At 52.9% G+C, this 15,579-nt stretch overlaps 5 protein-coding genes across 5 annotated transcripts; 3 read left to right on the top strand and 2 right to left on the bottom strand.

Annotated features, from left to right (window-relative positions):
- Positions 1 to 72: 72 nt before the first annotated feature.
- Positions 73 to 2,025, bottom strand: HER10_EVM0006480 (uncharacterized protein). The gene is made up of 7 exons (XM_035476063.1): positions 1,219 to 2,025; positions 1,073 to 1,156; positions 880 to 1,015; positions 704 to 818; positions 539 to 653; positions 351 to 479; positions 73 to 298 (listed from the first exon to the last, which is right to left on the bottom strand). The coding sequence occupies exons 1-7, from the start codon at positions 1,765 to 1,767 to the stop codon at positions 149 to 151; spliced, it is 1,278 nt and encodes a 425-aa protein (XP_035332768.1). The 5' UTR covers positions 1,768 to 2,025; the 3' UTR covers positions 73 to 148.
- A 761-nt stretch (positions 2,026 to 2,786) lies between these two features.
- HER10_EVM0008840 (uncharacterized protein) lies at positions 2,787 to 8,244 on the top strand (the record flags this gene model as incomplete). Its single annotated transcript, XM_035478348.1, has 9 exons — positions 2,787 to 3,965; positions 4,020 to 4,135; positions 4,194 to 4,760; positions 4,815 to 4,918; positions 4,963 to 5,797; positions 6,385 to 6,416; positions 6,489 to 7,792; positions 7,846 to 7,911; positions 8,065 to 8,244. 9 exons carry the CDS (start codon positions 2,787 to 2,789, stop codon positions 8,242 to 8,244), a joined length of 4,383 nt encoding a protein of 1,460 aa, XP_035333049.1.
- A 2,711-nt stretch (positions 8,245 to 10,955) lies between these two features.
- On the bottom strand, positions 10,956 to 12,204 carry HER10_EVM0013128 (RNA recognition domain-containing protein; the record flags this gene model as incomplete). The annotated part of the gene is made up of 2 exons (XM_035482495.1): positions 12,090 to 12,204; positions 10,956 to 12,021 (listed from the first exon to the last, which is right to left on the bottom strand). Exons 1-2 carry the CDS (start codon positions 12,107 to 12,109, stop codon positions 10,956 to 10,958), a joined length of 1,086 nt encoding a protein of 361 aa, XP_035333591.1. The 5' UTR covers positions 12,110 to 12,204.
- Positions 12,205 to 12,525: 321 nt separating this feature from the next.
- HER10_EVM0006493 (TOM7 family protein) lies at positions 12,526 to 13,109 on the top strand (the record flags this gene model as incomplete). The annotated part of the gene is made up of 5 exons (XM_035476076.1): positions 12,526 to 12,552; positions 12,619 to 12,665; positions 12,722 to 12,750; positions 12,816 to 12,852; positions 12,974 to 13,109. 5 exons carry the CDS (start codon positions 12,526 to 12,528, stop codon positions 13,107 to 13,109), a joined length of 276 nt encoding a protein of 91 aa, XP_035332773.1.
- A 544-nt stretch (positions 13,110 to 13,653) lies between these two features.
- On the top strand, positions 13,654 to 14,851 carry HER10_EVM0003414 (uncharacterized protein). Its single transcript, XM_035473090.1, has 2 exons — positions 13,654 to 13,898; positions 13,967 to 14,851. The coding sequence occupies exons 1-2, from the start codon at positions 13,775 to 13,777 to the stop codon at positions 14,809 to 14,811; spliced, it is 969 nt and encodes a 322-aa protein (XP_035332388.1). The 5' UTR covers positions 13,654 to 13,774; the 3' UTR covers positions 14,812 to 14,851.
- Positions 14,852 to 15,579: the final 728 nt, after the last annotated feature.

Here is a 15,579-nt window from a genome sequence, read left to right on the forward strand (position 1 = left end):
CGTTGCAAATACCTGCCCGAATACTATCCTGTTTCATAGCTTTTTCCGCTACTGCGAATGTCAATGAAAAGCAGGTGTACTTTTTCTATCTATGCCATCTAAGTCTATACCGATACAAATTCTGTCCACATATCTTTTATGTCCCGCACTATTCTGCGGCTGCCTTGATCTCCATTCTGTGTCTCGCAGGGGTGAAGTGGAACTCTGACTTGCCATTCCTAGGTGGAAGTCCGTTGGTCTTCGGAGGCAGCTGGGTGTGGTCCACGTTGAACGCCATGTGGTTGAAGAAGTTTGAGACCTGGTCTCGTCAGTTCATAATTTCTCGAAATTCTCGTAATGATAGGTCGTACCGGCTTGGCGTGCCATCTTCCGCCTCCGGGCTCAAACCAGCAAAGGTGGCCGCCCAAGGACGTGGTGCACAAAACCGTGTACGGGTTCTTGCTGAATTCCTCGTAAGGGATGGCTTCTTCTACTGCAATCTGTAAAGTTTGGTCAGCTTGCCTTAAATTTGGTGAACAGGGTTAGAGCGGTCGCTTACGGGATCATCGGTAGCATGCAGGGCGAGGAAGGGGATCCGGATGGCCAAGACCGCGTCGCAAGAAGACGCATCGCGGTAGTAGGCACTCTCTGTGGGGTAGCCCCAGCTGACGCATCTGCTTTTGTGAGGAATCGTTTGCGAGATCGGTGGCACATGGAAACTCACTGGACTTCTCTGTCAAATTCCCACAGGTACGTTACGTTCTGAAGACGTTCAAGGTCGAGATTGGTGTGCTTCTGCACCTCCTCCTTGTGTCCATTGATCAGTTGCTTCATGCTAGCTAAGTGGGCGTGTAAGTACTGAGGACCAGACTCGCATGTTGCGTGATGAGAACAACTTACTTCCCATAACTCGTTGGTAGACCTCTCTACCAAGGAAAGTGCGCTTCAATGCCTTGTTGGAGACTTCAAGGTTGAAGGGGTTGGAGCACGCGATAGCGGCCGTCAACTGGCAGTCGACGCCCTCCTCGCCACAGTACTGACGTAGAAGAGTTAGTCGACGTGACAAGGTTATGACGAGAAACTATAAACCTACGTTTGTCAACATGTTGGCGCCGAGTGAGAAGCCCAAACCGAACAGAGGGCGGTTGGGGAACTTCTTTCTCAACCACTTGATGGTCTGGGCCGATTGTCAGTTGATCTCCTGCAAAGTATGTGATAAGCAGCGAATGAGTTACTGACCTGACGGAAGTCCCATGTTGCTCTAGCATTGTACAAGATACCACTCGTGAATTTGCTGTTGGCACATCCTCTCGAGTTCACCACGCACACCTCCCAATTTCCCGAGTCGATCAGCGGCGCAATGGCATGTCTCAGGTAAATCTCGTGAGAGCCACCCGAGAGGCCGTGGAGAACGACCAATTGGGGCCGGTTGTCGTCCGATGCCAGAGTCTCAAACTCCTGGTCCTCAAAGTACACCGTCCGCGGCGGCAAGGTGCTGTCGGTCTCCTCGAAGGGCTGCGCTACGAAGTCGACGGCAAACGTGCCTTCGAAGGCCTTGTCGTCGGCATGGAAGACCTTGCGACGATAGTACACTGGTGGGCCGTGCTGCTTCGTGGCAGTCCACATGGTCTGCAGGTGACCGTTGAAGAGGAGCGGGTTCATGTGGCATGGCGGCGTGACCTTTTCACAAATTTTGAGGAGGTCAGTTTGGGCGCCATCCCTCTCCTTGAGAGCCACAGGCGAAGGCGCGTGTGTGAAGTTGATTTTGGCGTGTCCTAGCCAGTCCATGATTCGGAGTCTTCGGACAGCAGTTGATCGAGACAGTTTGGCTTGAGAGAAAGTTTGCGATAGCAAAAGGGGAAAGAGTCCCTTCACTAGACAACACAGCAATCAATGACAGAATGTCGAGTGAAAATTAAACGAGAGAATCAATCGCACGACGTTATGAAGAGGCTAGGGATTCTAGAAAAGACTGAAGATCAGATGAGGATGTTGAGAAGTCAAAGTGAACTCTCATGTGAGGATGGTTGGAGAGCCATAAGTCATGGCAGTGGAGCCCCGAGGACTGGTAGCTTCCGATTTAAGGTACTAGGTATACAAATCCGCAATGTTTGCTACGGACCTTGGGTCTCAACTTCAAGTCCAAGGGGGCGAACCAACGGGCCATTTGTCTTGTATTGGGTGTAGGACCGAGGTCTCTGATCAGCCTACCATGATAGATCGGCGCCGGGTTCACCAAGTGTCCGTTCTGCAGCGGAATTCAGTGGTATGTCTGCACGACAGCAGATTTCAAGCTTGATAAAAGCAGGCGAATGACGTGGATCACCTATGAAGGTATCCGTAGCGGTAAAGAAAGCAAGATGGATTCGGCATCGAGCCGAGGCACAAGTTGACAGCCAATTAGAATACAAGGAGGACCGACTCGACTCGTAACCGTACCCAGAGGCTAAGACTGTGTTCAGCCACGTAGTGCCACACTCATCAGAATCTCAGTACGAAGTATCCGCCTAAGGTACGGATAGCCATCCACCCATCCTTACGTGTAACTTTTTCGGGCAAGAGGGAGTCACCATGGTCTGTGCATCTCTCACCCTGACCGGACCCATAGGGGATCCACGGCACGTGGAATTATGTAAGGCACGCAGGGACCATGGGCCATTTCTCGACCAGTCGTTCCTCGAGGAGCCTCGCGACCTGCAGGTGCGGCTATTGGACAGCAACCGCGTCGCAACAAGTCAGTCCAGTTCAACGAAGCGATCGTCGAGATTCCATGTAGCGAAGCCTGCGATCCCTATGCAGTCCCAAAGATGACATACCGGGGCTCCTTGCCTTCGGGGCAGGCCTTCAATGGCCAGCAGCACGTCCCCCAACCCTACCACGATCCCTACGGCAATAGCAATGGCAATGGCGGCGGGAGTGGGAATGGCCAGAACCAAAACTACGCGAACGCTGCATACGGCAGTCACGGCCAAGCGCAACCGATTCATGGCAGCTACCACCATCAACCGCCTGCCCAAGCTCCGGCTCCTATCCTTCCTGCGCCTACTCCGATGAATATGCAGGCGAACGGATATGGGCAGTTCCCTGCGTATGGCGGCACCTTCCCGCAGCAGCAACAACAGCAGCAGCCGCAATACCCCCACCATCACCAACTCCAGCAGCCCTTTCCTCACGGGAATACGATGAACGTCCAGTTTGCGCCTCCTCATTCGCCCTTCGTTCAAACCACACACGCCTCTCGTTCTCCTGCGCTTGCGCCTGTACCGACACCGACACCGACGCCGCCAATTTACGCTGAGTATCAGCCGACGCAGCAGCCACAGCAGCCGCAGCAGCCGCAACATCAACCGCAATTCCAACCTCACTTCCAGCAACAGCCCCAACCGCCGCCTCAAACACCGCAGCAGCTGCAGCAGCTACAGCAACAGCGTAGCCCCCAAGTCTTTCCGGCGGTACCGCAATATGCTCAGTTCTCTCAGCCGCCCATGGGTCAATCTCAGGCCGTGCCAGTCCTGAACCAGACTTTCGCAGAGCCTTCTCCAGTTCAACCGAGTCCCGAGCCTCACTTCACAAACTCGCCAATTGTACAGCCGGCACGATCACCTAGCATAGCGAGAAAGTCACCTGCGATATCCTCGATGAACTCTCCGGCCATATCTTCCAGAGGCTCTCCCGCCTTATCGACGAAAGCAAGGTCTTACGACACGACGACGATCCTTGTTCATGTGGCAGAAGAGTGTTTCGAGAAGGCGCGCCGTGGTCTACAAAGAGTTGCGGTATCTGGGTCAGACGAGCAACTACGCGAGTATCAAAAGTTGATTACAACTGGTCTAGCATGTCTCGAGGCTGCATTCCAAAGCAATCGTCTGTCTCCGAGACAAGAGGCGAAAGCAAGATTGAGATATGCGTCTATATTGTGTGATGAGACTGAGAATCTTCAAGAGGCAGAAACAGCCTTGAGCAAGGGCATCACCATCTGCGACAAGGTATGTTGAAATAGCTCGTCACTCGCTCGAGTCTTGTATTAACATCTCTTCCAGCATAGATACGCCGATCTCAAGTACTGTATGCAATATCTTCTGCTCAAGGTACTTTTTCAGAGGAACCAGAAGGCAGCATTCATCGCCGTTGACAAGAACATTGCGGACTGTCTCACGTGCGTCGTAGTAACCTTCCCTTGATTGATATTGGCTCGTTGCTTACAAAAGTACCAGGTTCAAACACATACACTGGGTTTACGCCTTTCGTCTGTTGAAGGCCACGTTCCATGTCCATGCGGGTAGTCCACCCGATGCGGCAGTGCTGGACAACTTGCGCGCTATTGCCGTTTTAGCGGGCGAGCGAGGGGACAACGCGATGGTTGTCTTCGCCTCCCTCTTGGAAGGCTTGTCGGTGCTGAGGAACATGCGCCCTGACACCATCGAACGAGTGCAAACTTGTCTGGCGCAGGCCACCAAGTTTCAACTGGATCCCTCCGTTCAGATTCCGCAGCTGGATGTTTTGACGCTGTTGCTCGACCTTGCGTGTAGCATGCACCAGAAAACGCCCGATATCTTGATTCACAAACTGAGAACACTTCAAGCAAAGCTTGATGCAAACTTGGGATCCCAGACATGGACCGATCTAAACCCTGAGATCTTGATCCCTGTCAAGAAGCACAACGCAACTTCGGCAACCCTCAGCGATGATACCTCTGCAATCCTCCGATCTGGTCCAACCAACGGGCAACACGACTACATTGTCATGACTTTCCTGAACAGGCTGGAGATTATAGTATTGACGTAAGTGCAACACAATTCCGCCCTCTTTGTCAGATGTTCATTAACCGGCAACAGCTATACGTTCAGTGGTTTAGCCGGCATGTATCGCCCTGGTTCGGATCCTAAGAGGAGTCACGAATTCTGGAAGGAGGGATTCGATGTATTGGCAAAATGTAAGTGTGGCTTGTGTTCCCAGATGTGCATGAAGCTGACGCAATACAAGGGAACAAGGAGATAGCCCCCAGTGTTCCTGCGGCATCCCTACGCGAGTCGATGGAGCAGTCTAAATGGAGGACCGAAATCTTTTGTTACTTGCAAGCTCTGACAGGGCTGTACTTTGCAACGCACAGTCAATGGCCCAAGGTCGAACAGTGCGTGGCACAACTGCAGCAGGCTATCACGCCAGCTGTGAACGAAATCTTTAGCGTATTCTCGCTATACCTCTCCGGGGTTTATCATCAAGGCACCGGTGATTTGGAGACTGCTCTATTGTTGTTCGAAGACGAGAGGTTGAGTATCGATGCAGGCCGTGGGGGTGCAGGTGGCAGAAAGCCTGCTAAGCTGGAGCTGTGCATACTTGCTGCGCTGAACCGTATCTGGATCCTTCAGGATTCATCTTACCGCGACGAGATGACATCTACTGATCTATTGGACCAGTTGCGGCCGATGTGTACGGAACACCAAGATCCAGACATCCGCACCGCCTTCAATCTCGTACAGGCAACGGCTCAGACGATGCCCCCGCCATCTATGCACCAAATCAAAACGAGTATAACGAACTCGTTGAATGGGTCTCGGGTGACAGGTAACACGCATTGTCTGGCGATAGCCCTCAGCATTATGCGGTCCAGACTGTTCGATAATGTGGTGGGCGAACAGGCTCTTAAAAGCGCAAGGGCAGCTTCGACACAGGCGAAGCGGAGCGGAAACTTGCTTTGGATGAGTGTGGCGGACGGTATGCTGGCTGATTCTTTCGAAGTCCAAGCACTCTTTGCAGACGCCGAAGCAGCGCGGCAGACAGCCACGGACTATGCGTCTCACGCATTCACTGGGAAGGAGTAGTGGGTTCGGGTTCAGCGTGGATCATGTTTTCACGGCATTATGGACTGGCGTCTGGTGCGGTATTTGGCCTGGCATGAGCTGATTGTTTGGGAAAGCATAATACCCCCCAATTTGTATCGCTGCCAGATGATGCGGCGGAATTGACTGGGAGATGACGGAATTGTTGCTACACACGCCGTAAGGTCCTTATTCTTTAGAAAGTTGATGGGCTATATGGCTTCAGCCTATCAGCAACTACTACCTCGATTCCTCTCGTGATCTACATCAAGCTCGTCAACATATGCGTATGGCAAAAGAAGCTAGGTAAGAGGACACTGCTTGGTTCTTGAGCGACCAAGATAGTGTTTTTACTGCCTCCTTAACTGCCCGAGGTAGGAAGGCAAGAATGGAGTTAAGGTAGACAGGGGGCCAGGGTTTTGCTTACAGGCTTGCGATCTGCGCATGCACGGACCAAGATTCCTTTGGACCCTGGTCGCAATTGATTAAACTGTGGCGCGTCCCGTCCGCGTTCCGTTCTACCTAATAGAAAAAAAATTGACCAGCAGCTTTCTAGCCCACTTCAAACTCCCCGTCAACGTCCAAGGCTACAAATCGTGCCTTTTTCTCCAATGCTTCGTGCAAACACCCTGCGCCTTGAAAGGCTGGGAAACTCCTACGTTTGTGCGTCCTGCCGGCCTTGCCTTTCAGCACCATGTCGGACGCGACCCTCTTTCTTCCAGACCACCGCCCTGGTTGGCGACCGAGGCTATAGGGTGAGTAGCCCGAACAAGAAATCGACAGCAACGTCAGGCCCAAAAGACGATGCAGAACATAGCAACGATGCAATACCCGATGCCGAGGTCAATACTATGAAAGATAGCCAGGTCAAGGCTAAGAGCGGCTTGGAACCCAGGAGCAAAGAGAAATCTAAGAGCAATACGGAACCTCGGAGCGATGCGAAACCCAGGGGCGGACGGACGACAAAGTCAATGAAGCCACCACCTAAGAAAACTTCCCCTAAAGCTCAATCGAAAGCCGGGGCACCGTCAAGCAGGAAGACATCAGCCAAACAAGGAAAGCCCACCGATAGCGAGAAGCCGGTCGACGCCCAACCAGCACCCGAGGTTATAAAACAGGTTTTTGAGTCTCTGAAGAAGCTTGAGCAAAGCTACGCCTCCATCAATAGTAGGCTTTCGAATATCAAACAAGGCACCACGGAAGCGACCGCCGAAGGAGCCAAAGCAGGTTCTGGGAAGAAGGGGGAACTGGACGCATTCGTGGCGAAACAGAGCGATAAGTTGGGTGGGAAGCTCAAGATGATTTCTGGCACTCTGGACGTTCTGAAGAGCGTCTTGCGCTCGCAGTCAATACCCCTCGACCACCTCGCAAAGAGGCCAAGTGCCACGAAATCGTCGGGCACCACATCAGGTGACGCTTCTAGGCCCAAAGGCCAATCTCGGCAAGCTCAATCTCAGTCCCTACCGCGTGGCAAGGCCAGAAAGGATGAGATGCGGGTAAAGGTGCGAAAGGTTCTGCTTGGTGAGGAACGAAAGCCGATACCTCAAGATCCAGTGAAAGCCTCGTGGACGTCACTTGAGAATCGCCTCACTGGCGTTGACAAGGCTCCACTGGTTTTGGCGGCAGCGGCCGCTGGTGCATCAGCTCTTGGCGCAGCTCGTTCTGCCACCGACACAGCTACCGACGCAACAGCTGCGAATGAAACAGCGAAGAACGACAGCGAAGCACCCCCAACCAAGCCCAAGAGGACCAAGAAATCCGAAAAGCCTCTTGTCAATGTGAAGAGAGTGCACGCGGAGAGTCTTCGCTTAGTGCCCGTCGAAATACCAGACGTTCCCGACGTGCCAAAACTCGCTTACGGCCTGGACAGAGTCTTGTTCAACCCTGGAGTATACCATATGCAGGATCCCCGCTCGCGAGTCTTCAACTTTGATCCTTACCTCGGCGATATCATGCCGATCAGCGAGTTTGACTTCAATGCGCTCCAGAAGTATGTCACCTCTTCAAAGGATAACACCTTGATCTCGCTTGCCGCCAAGCTGGGCAGGAAGTACACCGGCTCAACATCAAGCATGACTCAAACGCTGTCCCATTTCCACTTCTTGCTTTCTGCGTGGCGGCCTATCAACCCTGACAACATGAGTCGGCAATTCACGCCCGAGTATTCGAGTTTCACTGCCATCTCTCGTGCGCCAGCTGCCTCCTTCCTCCATTTCAATGAAGGTGTGTACGCAATAGATGCAGACAAGGAGTACGACTCTGCCAGTATTCTGAGTATGCTCGGAAAGTCAATGGAGAAGCAGTTGACGCTGCCGCGAGAAGAGTTCGAAAAGTATCGCCGTGCCAATTCCGATCAGATCACCGAGGAGGAGCGCAATGCTGCAGAAGCCTTCCATTACACTACCATGGGCGATTTCCTTATGCGTTCTCAACTGGATGCGTATGATCCACGGTTACCAGGATCTGGAATGTTCGATCTGAAGACGAGAGCTGTAGTCTCAATCCGCATGGACGCTCAGCAATTCCACAAAGGACTTGGCTATGAGATCCGCCGCCGTTATGGCCAGTGGGAGTCTTTCGAGCGCGAATACTTCGACATGATCAGATCTGCATTCCTCAAGTATTCCTTGCAAGTGCGAATGGGCCGTATGGATGGAATCTTCGTCGCCTTCCATAACACACAACGCATCTTCGGTTTCCAGTATATTCCCATCAACGAGATGGACCAAGCCATTCACGGAACCTTTTACCGAAATCTCGGCGACCAAGAATTCAAGCTCAGCCTTCACCTTCTGAACAAGGTCCTCGATCGCGCGACAGAACGATTCCCTGGCCGATCTATCCGACTTCACGTGGAAACACGACCTACCGACCCTCCCTTCATGTACGTTTTCGCAAAACCTGTTACAAAGGAAGAGATCGACAAGGTACAAACGCGCAACCAAGCTGCTGTCAGAGAGTTCGAGGAGCAGATCCTTGGTATGGCCTCAGAGGAGTCATCGGAACCCGAGATGCAGGACTCAGAAGTCGAACGATCAGTTGGCCAAGAAGAAGACGAGGAAGCTGTCAGCGTCGATGTGTCCAGTTCAGAGTCTAATAGCCAAGTATGGCAGACGCAAGCATTCTGGGAAGAAATGCAAGAGAAGGTCAATGAGGCAGTGGAGGACGATGCCCTCGGCATTGGCCATGTACGGGAGGCAATCCACGACGCACTGGAGCAAAGTGCATTGCTGAAGGCGAGAACACCTGAAGAAGCTCGCTGGTATGTCGACGGCCTTTTGGAGGCCCTTACTCGTAACCAAGCCAGCGAGGCACAGGATATTGATGGAAAAGACGACCAGACAGATGCGATGTCTGCGAGTGATATTGAAGCCCCATCGGCCGATGCTACTCAAGCTTTTGAATCGAGCACAGCGCAAGAAGCTGTGCCAGCCGCTAGCGAGGGAGCTGAGTCGGTTCAAGAGACAGACAAGGAGTCATCACTAGAGAGAGAGGTACGCAGCTCTCGGAATCTTGGTCTGAAGGAGTTGATTCTCCGCGTTGCTTCAAATGTCGACGAGAATCTCGACGTGGAAGAAACCGACATTCCTGAAGACGACGCTACTTCCGACGTCTCCAAACTCCGAACGTTCGAGCGTATTCTCTCTAAGCTGGTTGCCGAGTCGAAGCAGTTGGAAATCAAGACGAACCCTCAAGCTTCAGACATGGAGGAAGCAACGACTGAAATGTTTGAGGATCTTAACCCCAGTATCGGCCAGGCGGCAGCCTCGACCGAGTCTCCCAAGGATGCTGAGGGCAAAGAAGCCCAAGTAGACGAGACCCCTGAGCTTGATATCGTTGACGATGAGCTTCTTGGAATGGTCTTGACTGTGCGGAACAGGGTCAATGGAGAATACGCCCCCCGGCCCGACCCCAAGGCTGGCGTTTCGGGGTGGACCGTGGAGTATTCCATTGAAGAACTTCCTGCGGGTCGCGCCGAGCATCTGTATAAAGCACTTCAGGTGCGACGCAAGAAGGCGCTTTCAAACGACAAGGATGCGAAAGGGCCTGACCCGTGGTACCAGATGTTTTCTGGCAAGCTGGAGCAGATGAGCAAGAGGGGCAGGAAATTCCGCGCGAAAATGGAAGAGACGGCCAAGGAACACCCAGTCCATGTATTCGGCATGGATGATCCCGTAACTTACGATGAGGCTTTCGGGCACAGGGCCCAGTGGAAGACGGTATCTTGGGATGGAACGACAGACGAGCTGCGAGAGGACGATTTGGACGAGGAGACCTTGAAGGAAGATATCTTCCAGGAGGACACTTTGAATGAAGCCGAGCTGAAGGAAAACCAGCTGAAGGAGGACGAAGTGAAGAATAATGAGCCGCAAGAGAGCGAGCCAAAAAAGGAGGAGCTGCAAGAGGACAAGCCGCGAGACTCATAAAAAGGGATACCTTGGACTAGGAGATGTATGATAACTGTGTACCTACCACTTGTAATTTATGTACAAAAAGGGCGAGAGCGGATCTGGAATGATATAGCCATTCTTCTCAGCATTTTCCAAAAAGAAAAGTGGAACGTCTACATTTACATATGTCTGGATGCCGATACAGTGCTACATATTTTGCCTTGGATGTGCGGGCCTCTTGAAAGGCGTATTAGCTTGGGTTGCGACGCATCAAAAAAGCTCGTCAATATTGAAATGGACCAGTCGTTACAAAGGCACACAGAGGATTCGTCTATGCGTCCTCTGGAGTCCACGGACCACCAGTCAAAGTTGATAATAATATAATCGTCATTTCTTCATTAAGCTACGAGTAACGATCATCATAATCTTCACCGTGGCCGCCGGTTCTTGGGTCATGATGTCTACGAGGCATCTGCCTGCGATCTTGCCCGGGCCTATAGCAGCTGCCATATCACTAAAGTGACAATCTGGATAATGTCAGCAATGGCTACTCTCCGTCTGATCAAAGTGACGACAGACCATTGCAATCTGATTCAACCTGCTCTGGACGAGCTTCTCGCTGGCCCCTATCCTAAACGCCCGGCTATTATTTCGAAACCGATGAAGCCTCGGGAATCAGCGGCACCAAGGCAGCGCTTTTTTCTCCTTTTTGTAGTTTTACACCACCGCCAACGAAGGGCGGTCTCCTGTTTAAGTTCATGCCTCTTCACCGGCGGGGGAATCCAGGGGGGTTGAAGCCCGGAGGAGGCATGAAGCCTGGCGGCGCGGGCGGTGTCCCAGAAGCTCCCGGAGGAGGCATGGGGAAGTTGGGAGGGGGCGCAGCGAAGCCTTGCGGTGCGGGAGGTCCGCTTGGCGGGCGGAAACCCGGGGCACCCGGGTGGAAGTCGGCCGGGTTCGTGTAGCCGCCCTGCGACTGTGGCGGCCGTGCCGGCAGACCAGACGGCGCGGGAGGGAGTACGGCGCCGCGACCCATGCCCGGCCCGCCCATACCTTGCGGTGGTGGTACGGCATTGTATTGCGCTGGTCCCCGCGGCGGAGGCGCGAATCCGGCTGGGGCTCCTGGGTTCGGGACCTGGACCGGCAGGCCGTTTGCGGGGTCGAATCCAGCTGGGGCAGTCGGCGCAGCGGCCGGGGGCGGGCCGTTGAGGAAAGCGGGTGGCACGGCCTGAATCTCTGGGACGATATTTCTCTTCTTAGCCTGCGCGGCGAGCTCACGCTCAGCAGCGTCACCGTGGCGCTCGCCCTTGCCGTCCTTCTTGAACGCATACTGGACCGAGACCTCCTTGCTGAGAATGTACTGCATATGCAAGTTGGCAATGGCCGCGTCGGCGCTCTCAAAGTCGGCGTAGGAGATGAATCCGAAGCCCTTTGAGTTGCCGCTGTCTTCCCGCGCGACCTTGGGCAGGTTGACGAGCGGGCCGAAGCGCGAAAAGGTGTCGTAGAGGATCTTCTCGTCCACCATGCTGTCCAGGTTGCCCACGAACAGCTCCGCGCCGACCTCTGCCTGCTTCTGCTTGTCCGCGCTGGCCTTGTTGACGCGCAGGGACTTGCCGTAGAGCTTGATGCCGTTCATGACGTTGGCGGCGTACTCTGCGTCGCCCGGCGTCCTGAACTCGACGAAGCCGAAGCCTTGGTGGTTCTGGGTGACGCGGTCGCGAGGCATGTGGATGTTGTGGATGGGGCCCATCTGGAGCATGACTTCGTACACCATCGCCGGGGTCGCGCGCTCGTCAATGTTTCCGATGTAGATGGTCGCATCTTTGTCTTGTTCCCTATGTCGCGCGTCGTAGGTTAGTTACAACGTCCTTTAACGCTTACTTGGGGTCATATTGAAGCTTACCAATGCCTGTTTTGTGCCATTTTGAATTTCTAGCACTCTCGGTGCTCTCCGTACGATCTATAGAAGATACTCGTAAGGTAGATTGGATCGTCAGAATCCGTGAGGCGAAAAGTCGTTGGTCACCTTCTACCATAGAGACCGGGAAATTTTGGCCTCGACGTTTAGTCGCGGTTGAGCTATGTCGGTACGTACCTTATCGTGCAGCGCAAGGTCGATAAGCCTCCCAGCGCGGTTGTTCCGGCGGCTCCACTCGATGCGTTTTTCCGGCAGACGAAGAAAAGTTCAGGAACAGCTCCCAGCGCATCTACCACCAGCTCCCTGACGCAGCGACGACGATACATCCACGAACACGCAGCGACGACGAAGACCGCCATCACGCGAACCCGAATTGATTCAACGTATCCAATCCCGTCAACGTCACATTTCAACCGTCAAGATGTTCGCCCTCTCCGAAGAGTCCAAGGTGCGACAACGCAACGACAGCTAGATCACGTCGCATGGAGTTGGATCTAACCATTGCATATTACAGGAGCGCATTGGCAAGATCATTGAGATCTCCCGTATTGCCATTCACTAGTATGTAATCTCCTGTATTTGACGAGCAACGAACCCAGTGACTGACCTATTCGCAGCGGCTACCTCCCTCTCGTTCTCTACCTCGGTACGAATGATTGATGCTTCAATTCGAACTACGCCTCGAACAGCGGAACTAACTTTTCTTTGCAGGCTACACCCGCAGCGAGCCTCGTCCCGCCTTCATCCGGTAGGCATTACTCCATGACGCGCGAATATCACGGAACTTCGTAACTAATCCTTCCCCAGCCTTATTTCTCCCCTCTCTTAGACGACGCGTGTCTCAACATCGACTTTTTGTACAATATTAGGCTTGAGATATTTTGGATGCTAGCCAACATTTGGGGGATGACACACCGGATCACTGGCAATGGTGATGAGGAAAATGCAGGCCGCGGCTCCGGCGCATTGTACAACTACATATGTAATCAAATGAAACCTCTCTGACGACATACTCTTCTCTATTGTACGCAACTGCGAATGGTCCGGCAGCGCGGACATCAATGTTGGGGGGGATTAGGTGCAGTCGGCGGGCTGTTAATGAATATTCGGAGCTCGCGACGGGTGACTGGCGCATTTTTTTCTTGTTCTGACACATCGCATCTGATGCAGCTTCTGGTAAACCAAGAAAACATCCCCCCCAAACGCGAATGGCTAGTGCCTGTGAGCAGAAAAGACAGAATACATAGCTGAAGGCTCAGGCGGAAATCGACGAGCTTTGCAAGTGGGCTTCAGAATTATTGCGGTCTTTCCATGATCTTAAAGACTGATAGAATGAACGCATTAAAACAATTTCATCTATGGGCATTGGGAGCTGTCGATATCCTGCCTACCTTACGTCTGGTCACAGCCTGCGAAAGGAGGTTAAGTGTGGCTGAAGCTTTGAAAAAGTCACAGCGGAGCCGCAATTTAATGAGCTAACATGACGTATGAATAATCATTCAGGCGCATTTTTTATGGTAAGCTACAGTCAAGCCACACCAACGCTTCACCAAGCTCCTTTTACACAGCTTCCGACATTTGAGCTTGGCCGAGGTCTCTGCAACTGGATGCGTGAGATCGCAGTCACATTTTCTACATAGAGCAATGTGACAGAGGTCCCTCTCACTTCTATGTCAGAAAGCAAAAATGCGGGCATCTCACCCGCTCTGGTCGAGTCCGTCGCCGGTCTCTCGGCCGGCTCGGTTGCGACTTTGGTAGTTCACCCGCTTGATATCGTGAAGACGCGAATGCAAAGTGAGTGAAGCAATGCATTGTCTATATCTTAAAATCACCCAGAAGCAGTCGCTGACAAGGAAGCTTAGTTCACCGGAGCGCGGCCAACCCGTCAGTATCGCTGACAACCATGTCTCTCATCCGCACGCTCACACAGAACCCGCATCCCATCGCCTCCCTCTACCGCGGCTTGACGCCGAACCTCATCGGCAACGCCTCAAGCTGGTCTGCCTTCTTCTTCTTCAAGTCGCGCGTCGAGCGCGCCATCGCGCTCTGGAGAGCCGGCTACATGCCGCTGACGAGCGGTTCCGGTGCCAACGCCCGCAACCTGACCAAGGAGTACCTCACCACCCAGGACTTCTTCGTGTCGTCCGCGCTCGCCGGAGCGCTGACACAGGTCCTGACGAACCCGGTCTGGGTCCTCAAGACGCGCATGCTCTCGTCCGACCGCACCGCTGCGGGCGCCTACGCCAACATGTGGACTGGCGCGCGGCTGCTGTATCGCTCCGAGGGCCTGCGGGGCTTCTATCGTGGCCTCGGCGTCAGTCTGATCGGGGTTTCGCACGGCGCAGTACAGTTTGCCGTGTATGAGCCCGCCAAGAAGATGTATTTCGCCGGAAGGCAGCGGAAGGGCGATAATGGAGGGCGGGTGAGCAACGAGGCGACGGTGGTCATCTCGAGTGTCTCGAAGCTGGTCGCTGGGGCTGTGACGTATCCCTACCAGGTACTCCGGAGTCGACTACAGAACTACGACGCCGATGAGAGGTTCGGACGGGGTATCCGGGGTGTCGTGAAGAGGATTTGGCAGGAAGAAGGCGTCAGGGGTTTCTACAGAGGCCTTATGCCGGGAGTCGTGAGGGTGATGCCGGCTACATGGGTCACTTTCCTCGTGTACGAGAACGTCAAATACTACTTGCCACAATGGGCGGCGTAGGCTTGTAATTATAGTGTCGGAACAAGAGATACCATTCGAGAACAAATATGTTCCTGTTGGCGAGAGTGAAGTTTCAACGGCCAAGTAAGATCGCACTTGCAATATCAGGGACGCCATCTGGTTTGCATGACTTTAGATTACAAAATGGGAAAGATCTTATTGAAACGGCTGCTTCTGTGTCTTTGGTAGTCTTGGACGTGGCAAACGTCTATGTCCTCAAGTTTGCTATTCGATGCCTCACTCAACCACGCCTGTACGGAGGCCATTACATTGCCACCAGCAATAAGCAACACTGAGATCAACCTACATATCAAGATAACCCAAAATCACTTTCAGGAGATTGCGAGAGTTGCTCTGGCTTATACAACACATCGGGGCAAGCTTCGTTATGTGGCCCTTCTTGAGTGCTCAACTCTGGGGACTTGCAATCTCCTACATCTAGTTTTATAAATTAGACCACAGTTGTGAATCGATGTAACATGATTAAAGTCGCATCAACAAGAAAATTATTGTGTAGACTTGGATTACTCTTCGTTACTCTTCATCGTCAGCATTGCATTAAATGGTTGATGGCCATTCAATATGTGTTGCATCCTCGTTTCACGTTTCGTTTTGTTTCATTGTATCCCATCCCTCATATCTCTCTGAAAACAGCCGCTCTTGATCCGTTGAATCATCCGATCCAATGGAGCGATACCATCAAATCATTGAAAGACATAAAGACTAGAGAACAAAGACGACATAGTACACGAACGTCTTAAGCTCGGA

The sequence above is a fragment of the Colletotrichum scovillei genome (genome assembly GCF_011075155.1).
Source record: "Colletotrichum scovillei strain TJNH1 chromosome Unknown Contig00006, whole genome shotgun sequence".
Taxonomy (NCBI): Eukaryota; Fungi; Ascomycota; class Sordariomycetes; order Glomerellales; family Glomerellaceae; genus Colletotrichum; species Colletotrichum scovillei.